Source organism: Silurus aristotelis (genome assembly GCF_946808225.1).
Source record: "Silurus aristotelis genome assembly, chromosome: 5".
Taxonomy (NCBI): Eukaryota; Metazoa; Chordata; class Actinopteri; order Siluriformes; family Siluridae; genus Silurus; species Silurus aristotelis.
Window position 1 is genome coordinate 1,937,896 of NC_139578.1, and position 9,714 is coordinate 1,947,609.

The 9,714-nt window shown below is 38.8% G+C and overlaps 1 protein-coding gene across 1 annotated transcript; it reads right to left on the reverse strand.

The window, feature by feature from the left end:
- Window positions 1–1,805: 1,805 nt before the first annotated feature.
- LOC310727058 (Y+L amino acid transporter 2) lies at window positions 1,806–8,476 on the reverse strand. Its single transcript, XM_083543125.1, has 10 exons — window positions 8,239–8,476; window positions 7,303–7,820; window positions 4,937–5,062; window positions 4,414–4,558; window positions 4,130–4,253; window positions 3,811–3,914; window positions 3,553–3,649; window positions 3,126–3,275; window positions 2,860–3,043; window positions 1,806–2,127 (listed from the first exon to the last, which is right to left on the reverse strand). Exons 2-10 carry the CDS (start codon window positions 7,817–7,819, stop codon window positions 2,033–2,035), a joined length of 1,542 nt encoding a protein of 513 aa, XP_083399251.1. The 5' UTR covers window position 7,820; window positions 8,239–8,476; the 3' UTR covers window positions 1,806–2,032.
- Window positions 8,477–9,714: the final 1,238 nt, after the last annotated feature.

Consider the following 9,714-nt stretch of genomic DNA (forward strand, 5'->3'; position numbering starts at 1 on the left):
CGTGTGTGTTCACTGTCATTATCTTCCAGCAGGGGGCGGTGCACTGTTATCATTTATAGATGGATAATGGATGAATGAATACGTGAGTGCATAGATGGATAGACTGGTAAATGGATGGTAGATGTGTGCTCTAGGTTGGTAGACACATATATGTATTGGTGTATGAATGGATTGGGAGATGGATGGATCAAAAAGGGTTGGAAGGACGGGAGAAGTAAAAGTATAAGAAAAGAAGACTGATAGGTGGACAGATGGATGATGGTGATGTATTGATAAATGGAGTAGAGGATGGATGTATAAGTGGATGGATTAGGGGAGCGTGGATAGATGGATAAACAAGTGAATGGATATATAGTAGGGAGGATGGCTTGGCAGTGTACAGACTGGTAGTTGAATGGATTGTTGGATGGATGGATGGATGGATGGTTTATTGGATGAATAGATGTATAGATGACTTTTATACCTAGTCGGGTTTGTGTGAAATCTGAAGCCTCTTCCAGGAACAGGAATACACCCTGCATAAACTGATTTGCTGGAGGCATATTAATAGCTCATGTCTTTAAAATCTGATATGCCCTGGACCTTAAATGAATTGTAATTTTACCACAGGGGTGTTGATTTATTACTTATGAGCCCAGTTTAAAATAACACGTTTATGCAGTATAAATGTGGTTGTTCTAATACGATATCACATTTGTTCGGTGAATGCTCCATATAATCTTCAAAACATGTTTTTAAATGTCATTATTTGTCCAAGAAAAATGTTAAGTATTGATCTAGAGACATTTATTTAACAATTTTTTTTATAAAAACGAGAATCCATTTTGATATCTTGGCTTCAAATGGAGTAAAAAGTAATCCAGTAATGTTTTGTTACACCAGGTGTGTTTCCCATTACCACAATCAGATATATACACAGAAGATCAACTATCCTTTTTTGCTTCCTCTTCCCAATAGAGCAAGTAAAGGACAACATGAATTCCCAATAGAACTCCATTAACACATGTACTGCAGTTGTATTATTAATTGCTCAACATCTATAAAGGCAAGAAAATCTACAGAATGTCTATGAAATAGCAATTTTTCCAAATCTAATCACTAAAAAGAGGTCAATTGTATTCCAATAGCATTAAACAAGTATGGTGTTGGGAATTAGGACTTTACTGAGAAAACTATGACAAACATGGTTGGGCTCTACCACACCTTTCTCTATGGATGAGCTGAAAAGGGAAGACATTTTCTTAAATATATCTCATGGCATATAATAGATTCATGAGAATCTAGACTCTGGGTCAACATTTTCACTGACCTTATTTGGAAGTATTTTTTTACAGTACATGTTTTTTTGTTTTTTTTTGCCTTAACCTGAGGTAAAACTGCTGTTTAATTGTGTCCTATTAGAGTTAGCCAAGAGCTTGTGTCACCGGGTGCCAAAACTTTTTGGCTCATTGGGTTATCTAGCTGCCGCATGTAGGCCTAAAGTTCCGGTTTTATGCGGAGCAGTACGAATTGGACTGCTTCCTTTCAAAACTGCTGACTCATCTTCTGGTGTTCACACTTGAACACTTACCAGCTGAGTTAGAGGTTAGTCATAATGAAAAGGTCGGATTAATCCAGATAAAACTCTACATGGTCAGAGTTTTAGGATTTGGGAATTTTTTTTACGCAGTTACATAGTCAATGATTCAAGCCAAAAAAAAAGATTTAATTAGTAATAAGAGACACTAAGCACATATTCATGAGAAACGTATAAAAAAGTGTACCGTAACATCAGAATCTTATAAAAAAAATAACAATAAAACATGTTGAATTTTCTCTTCATGTTATACCAGGTACAGTACTTCAAACATACAGTACAAAACGCAAAAAAAATGTATGCAGAAAATAAATGACCGATACATACGAATATTACAGCTCCTCACTGGACACCATCGTTGTTCTATGCTCACCATGGTGTTCCTGTGCAATTCAAATGTTAATAAAATCTATGCTGTCTTTAGGAAATGCTCTCTGTTTGCTGTTCTTGCGTAGATCACTGAGTCTTGTTCTCAGCCAACTTTTCTGGCTCCACGTCGAGGTCAGTTAAACAGGAGTAGCACACGATCTGGGTGTATTTGGTGATGGTGGCTGGCATGGAAGAAGAAGCAGGAGGAAAGATGAGATCGGGTCAACAAACAAATCAGGAGCACATAAACAGCTGCGGGAGTAATCAGAACTGCAACTACTGAGAACTTCAACATGGTTGACATTGCTTGTGTTATGTTTTTCTACGCTCAGCACTTCCATCAAGATGGAAGATCAAGAAGAAGACCATTCTAAATGGAGGAGGATCATTATCCTTCACCTGGCATCAATATAATTAATTATAGTTCTTAAACATAGTTTTTGGATTTTAAACATCAGTTATTACTATATAGAAATTTTTAAAGACCATATCAAAATCATCAGAGATAACATCAATGCTTGCAATAAAAGTGAATTTGTTCCAAGTTTATTTCTATAGTGCTTTTTCCAAAGGACATAGTTTTAAAGCAGCTTTACAGAGCTCAAGAATTAAAGTGAATTATGTGTGTTTATCCCTGATGAGCAGCCTAAGGCGACTGTGGCAAGGAAAAACACCCTAGATGTTATGAGGAAGTAACCTTTAGAGGAACCAGGCTAAAAAGGGGAACCCATACTCATTCGGGTGATATCGAAGGTGTGATTCTAAATCTTAGAACAATACAAAACACCAAAGAGTGACAACTACAGTGAACACCGAAATAGGAGATTATCAGTAATGTCGTTTCTACAAAGAAAACAAATACGTTTCTCAAACTAATGCTGTACAACTACAATAAACAAAATCGGGATTCTTACCATTGAGCTTACTGAACCATTTTGGTCTCTTCTCCTCAGGCAAGTAGATGCAGAAGTAGTACACTGGTACACCAGACAGTGCAATTGCTACTCCTATAAGGGAATTGACTGTGTCGCTGTAAAGTGGAACGATGACCAAGAAAAGACTGCACAAGCAATAGATGAAGGGAATGAGCAGTGAAAGCTAGAAGAGAGAGAGGACAGAGAAAATGAAGCTTTCCTAAAAAGACAAACCCAACAATTTATTCGGACAAATGATTCGTTACCTTGACAGGTCGGTGTCTGTCCGGCTGTGTGAAGCGAAGGTAGATGAGTCCTGCTACAGATAATCCGACATACAGCCAGTAGCTGAAGCTGAAGTAATTGATTAGCAGAAATACATCTTCCACACACAAGAAGATGAGTCCCATTACACCCTGTAAACATCAACACACACAAGTTGGACTTGGAACTTAAAATGTTAAACCCTAAACATGGTCAACAAAGAAAGTTGAGGGTTGTACTGGAGAAAATAGAAGGTTAATGGCATTATAAAGATCCATTTTCTCTTTTGCGGGAGCGGCGGTGGTCAAACTGAGGCCACCCCCAATGACACAAGCTAAGGCTTTTAAGAGTTCTTCTGCAGTACATTACAATCCACAATCATTCTCCAAGCCATTTAGATAGAGCAGTTGGTAAACATGTAAGTCTTACATTAAAGAGGAGTGCCGGGACTGGAGTGTAGCGGTCAGCATGGATCAGAGCCAGACTGTCTGGTAGCTGACCCTCTCTGGCCCCCACAAAGAACAACCTGCCACAAGAAGTACAAACAAAATCTTGTAAGCAGATTTCTGGAATACACAAACCCAGACTGATTTAATCATCTTTTCCAGCACACACATCTACATTCACAAGTATCTATGAATAAGATGAAAATGTCCTGGTGAATGTCACACAAGTGGAGACAATCACCTGGATGCAGCAATGATGGAGGCGTTCAGTCCACCGTAACAGGACATAGCCACAGCGATGGGAATAACCCAGCTAAAGGGTCCCAGAACCTGATTCCCAAAAGTCTGTAGGAGAATTTTAGATGGTCACCTCGAGATCTACATTGAGATCCTAATGTATTAAATTGGATATACCTCAAAAGGTTTTTGGTACATGGGCAAAATGTTTTATTTGATTGGCCTTTGTACTACAATTAATCATTGTATTATTGTAGCCCCCCCCCCCCCAAATATTAATTTGAAGAGTGTGCAATACAAGCAAAAATATACAACACACATACCACTGCGACTGCATCGCTAGCCATGAAGGAAGGTATGTCCAGTACCAAGTAGTAGGCCACATTTGTCAGGATATAGATAATGGTTACAATTGGCATTGAGATGGCAATGGCTAGTGGTAAATTCCTGCATAAAGAAACAAAAACAAATTAAAACACTGAATTCTTCATTGCATTGCATTGATCAGCTTCATGATTATATATAATCTGGTTGATTACTGGATGTGGTTGATGAATTATTAATCATCGGTTTATGTTTTTCAAAAGCTGCACAACCAAATCAAGACCTTTCCGGATTCACAATCTCCTCCGTGACGAAGTTGAGCGTGTCCCAGCCAGAGTAGGAGAACAGAGCTGAGTAAAGGGCGAGTGCAATACTCCCAGCCTCTATGGATGAGCCCTCGAATGGGTTCTCAAAGTTCTGAGTCTCTCCTGGGAAAGAAAACAAACCTACTTTAAAGTTTAAGATCTTTTTTTTTTTTTTTTTAAATAAGAGCTTTTCCATATTGATTACAATTTCAAGACCTAAAAAAGTTTTATCCAATAGATATGAAAAGTGTATGCTGCTGGATGGGTATTTGATTAGATGAACTTTTATAACCTTTTCAACTTAAAATGACAATTTTTTTTACAAAAAATTACAGGGTTCTTATTTGTTAATCAAAACAAAGTATGTTATGAGGTAATTTTTTTCTTACTTGTTATTTACAGTAGATTAGAACTAAGGAAGTAAATATCAGTCAACAATTAAATACATTTTAAATTGTTTTGAATGTAAAACTAAAATCACATTTCACCCAAATTACATACCTTTGATTATTTTCAAAATGCCGATTGTTATGATAAGGATGAGGGACAAGATCTTGGTGTAGGTAAAGACATCCTGGACCATGGTTCCCCACTTTACATAGGCACAGTTTATAAAGATTAGCACACCTGAGACAGAAAGGAAGAGTGTGTTAAGATGAAGATGAAGAAGGTGAAGCAAGAACCTTGAGAAACAAGGAGAAGAAGTAATGATATCGTTCTAGGGGTTTACTTTAATATTACTATTATTATTTTTATATTCACACCAGGATGCTGGACTGTAGCTTTGTGCCATTGATAGTAATATATTTTATAAATGTTTACATACAATGATGTTTTTCGAATCTTCTCCTACTGTTTCTGCAGGTTCCTTTGTAGAAATCAAAATGACAGCCGAGTTGTGAAACAGCAAGGTATCAGGAGTGTGTCTGGATTGTTTAATTTCATAAAGAACACGACAATTATGGTGTAAATGACGTGTGGTGTTTGACTTCTAATAACTCGAGCCCTCCTGCATGTTTCTTTCTGGGTGGTCTGGCCACTGCGACTACCAGCAAGGTGATCTATTTTTACTGATGAATGGAACATACACTGATCAGGCATAGCATTATGACATTATGTTAAAAAACACTGATTATCTCTTCATCATGGCACCTGTTATTGGGTGGGATTTATTAGGCAGCAAGTGAACATTTTGTCCTCAAATGCAAGAAAAATGGCTGAGCGTAAGTATTTGATCGAGTTTGACATATTGGTATGGATAGAGGGCCGAGAGGGTCTCCAAAACGGCAGATCTTGTGGGATGTTCCTGGTCTGCAGTGGTCAGTATCTATCAAAAGTGCTTCAAGGAAGAAACAGTGGTAACCCGGCAACAGGGTCGTGGGCAGCCGAGACTCACTGATACACTTGGGGAGCGAAGGTTGGTCCGTGTGGTCCGATTCAACAGACGAGTAGCTGTAGCTCAAATTACTGTAGCTCACAATGCTGTCAATGGGTCAGGAGTGTTTTATCAGCAAAAGGGGAACCAACACAAAATTTGGCAGGTGGTTATAATGTTATGCCTGATTGGTGGCCATAAATGTATGCCTTGTTGGTGTAATACAACCAACATGTTGAGCAATGTGATTTACGCAGTTGCCAGTTTTTTTAATCCACATCATACTAAATGCAATTCTAAAATCACTGGTTCACCAGTCGACAGCATAAAGTAAACCATTCACAATATGTAATGTCAGTTTTAATATTTAATCCCCCCCAAGTATTTTGCAGTTTTTATGTTGGGTGTGATCTTTTTCTAGCCAGATTTAGCCAGGATTATAGGCCAAACGCCAATTCTTCTTCTCTTTTCTCTTTTTGTGTGTGTGCAATTTTATTGCTGATGAAGGGTGTGTGTGTGTGTGTGTGTGTATATATATATATATATATATATATATATATATATATATATATATATATATATATATATATATATATATATGTGTGTGTGTGTGTGCCTCAAAGATCACTGCAGTGAAAGAAAGAAAAACGGATTTAGGCTCACAGTCTTAACATACGTCATTTGTTTGCATGTACGTGAGCTTTCAACTCTGTTCACGCACCAGAACAGAAACCACTAGTGAAAATGTGGTTGAGACATTAAAAAGGAAATGTCCACATGTTGGAAAGATAGTAACCATAAGAGCAGTGATTACTGCTTAAACCTGGGACGAATGCCTCACATGTTGATCTTTCACCTAAATTCCTATCTTGTTGTGTCAAGGACATTAAGATAGGGATGATGTCCAAAAAAAGATTCGGACCACCATAATAGTTTGACCTGCTTTCCCGAGGCACAGTGAAACGGACGAATGACTAGGCCAAGGGAATAAACTCTAGAATTAGAATCTAATGCTAATTTAAAAAAAAGCCTGTTTGTTCCAGTCTAGTGTTTTTCAAGAACGGTGATGTACACAATAACGGTCAGTGTAAGGAAGTGAGCAGAGGGATGAGCAGGGGATCTCCAAAAGCATGAAATATTCTGCCACATGATTAACCACAAGATTTAAATGGTGTGTAACCACATGTAGTAGATTGCTAGACTTTTTTTTTTTTACCACTGCCCAATTTTCATTCCTCATTATTGACTCGTATGCCATTCTAACGACATCTTGCTTCCAATGATGACGTTTTAGATCAGATCTTTTTGCTTGAGCAAAATCGCATTCAAACTGTAATTTTTATGCCTTACATTTTGAATAATTTGAAATTTGACAGCAAAGAAGGGCAAACTTTTTTTTAAATGGGGCTGTGAAAAGAAACTTTCATATAGATTTTTCATCACAATGCTCAATACAACAACAAAAAAAAGAAAACAAGCACTTTTGACTCACAGATGCAGGCGGCAGCGATGACCCTCACAGCATCATATGGAGGTTGGCATGTCGGATACAGGGCCTCCACCAGATAGTTGGCAAACGTCAGAGAGATGACAGCCTGGCTGGCCGGTTCCACCAGCAGGATTGAAGTCCAGAGGCGAATAAATGCCAGAAATCCACCGAAGGCCTCCAAGATGTACGCGTAACTGGCGCCTGACTTGCCGATGGTGGTACCGAGCTCGGCATAACAAAGAGCACCGAAAACAGAGAACAAGCCCCCCAGTGCCCAGATGAGCAGCGAAAGGCCGTAAGACGTGCTGTGCAGGAGAACGCCTTTGGGAGACACAAAGATTCCTGAGCCGATCATGTTTCCCACGATGAGGCAGACGCCATTGGTCAGAGAGATCTCCCTCTTCATCACCATTCTTTCCGTTTGGCCATCAGGACTTTGTGGTGCTTTTAGGTCCGGGTCCGATTCTGCCCTGAATGACGGACAAAGTGCTCGGCGCATGTCCACTAGTTTCTGTTTCATTCTAACCAACAAGGTATAACATAAAATCAGGACCAGACAATATTTACAAAAGTACATACCACCAACTTTTGGGGTAAATTTACACAGTTCCTCTGCAGAAACCCAGGGACCTTTTCATAAAAGGTTCTATGTGAAATATTTTCCAACAAAAAAACATAACAGAATAGAATAATATAATATAATAGTTAGATGGAACGATTGTGTGTAAAATATATGGTCTAAAACTGAACCAGTCAGTTCACCTGTGCAAGACTTTTGCTGCTCTTAATATTCTGATACAAACAAAGCAGCCATAATAAGCTTTTAATAGAAAGTAACAGTGAAATGAGCCAGCTGAGTGCTCAACATGCGGCAAGCCATCGTTCCGGTGTAAAGGTTGGGATAAAACATGCAAAAGAATGGCACCATGGCTTCCATACCTCCAGTGTTCTGACGATGACTGACAGTAGAAAAAGGTTGTGTAGAACCAGTAGTGTGATGAATAATGATGCAGATTTTATCATCCAGAGACTCAGATGAACACTGGAGCATGTATGTGTGTGTGTGTGGTGTTGCAATCCCAGACAGCAAAGTGTTTTTCTACACAGAGGACACACAGTTCCTTAAGTTTATTTTTGGACGTATGTGCTTGAGAGGGAGAGAGTCAGACACAGACAGAGTTGGATAGACAGAGGGAGAGAGAAAGAGATAGAAAGACCCTCCTCTTTTAATCGTGTTGGGGGGCTCACACTTAACTATAAATCATCTCACTGTCATAATTATAGTTTTAAACTCTTTCTATGTGATTAAAAACGTTTCAATTTGAAGCTTCTGGTGGTTTTTTTTTTCGTTACAATATTTTTATAGTAATTCAGGACACATTGAACTATATATCAAAAGTATTGGGACACCAGCCTTTTCCATAAGGCTGTCTTTGGATGTAGTAGCATCACAAAGCAAGCGCCATGAAGAACTTTACATGGGTTGGAGTGGAAGATCTTGAGTGGCCTGCTGAAGAGCACTCAATGAGTGTTTTGAGACAACGTAATTCATTTTTTGAAGCATTGTGATGGAAAGTTCGGTGAATTCCTCTTGCCAAATCATCTTGTAATGCCAGAACCTCCACTTTAGTTTTTTGTTTTTCTCTAGACCAGTTCTTTGTCCTGTTGATGCGCCCATCTTCTCCTCAGATACGGGTTTCGTGCTAAACTTTCCTGTAATATGTCCCATTTCGAGAGAAGCAGCTCTGGATGATGATGATAATGATGATGATGATGCCCACACCACCATGACTCACTGTGCTCATGGTGTTCTTGGGATCACACATTATATGGACAAAGATATTTGGCTCGCCTGACTTTTTCACCCATATGTGTTTCTTTTCCAAAGTGTTAGCTTAAAGTTGTAGGCTTCATTAAGATTATGATTTACATGGGTTGTGGAAGATCTCCTGCTAAAGAGCACTGGACCCCAACTTTTATTGAACACCTTTGGGATGAATTGGAATGCTGACTGCAACCCAGGCATTCTAACTTCACCTACACCAGTACCAGACTTGAGGTTGAATGAATACACATTACACTCCAAAACCTAGTGGACCATCTTCCCAGAAAAGTGGTGGTCATTAAAACAAACAAAATAAAGGGCCATCCGTCTAGCTAATGTGAGGTCATGATCTAGAACGGCTTCACAAATTATGCTACGCTTCGAATACGCTCGTTCCCATAGCAACAACGTAGACTTGGACATGGATTCATCATGCAATCGTTTAAAATGGTGACATTTTCAGTGGGGAGACTTCAGAGATTTCAGAGTCTCTGGTGTCGCTAAGTTTTTCTCCACAGGAAAGTCTTTGGGAGGTTTTTATGCTTTGTTTTTATTTAGGAACATGACAAACTGCATTTTTGTCTTATCAA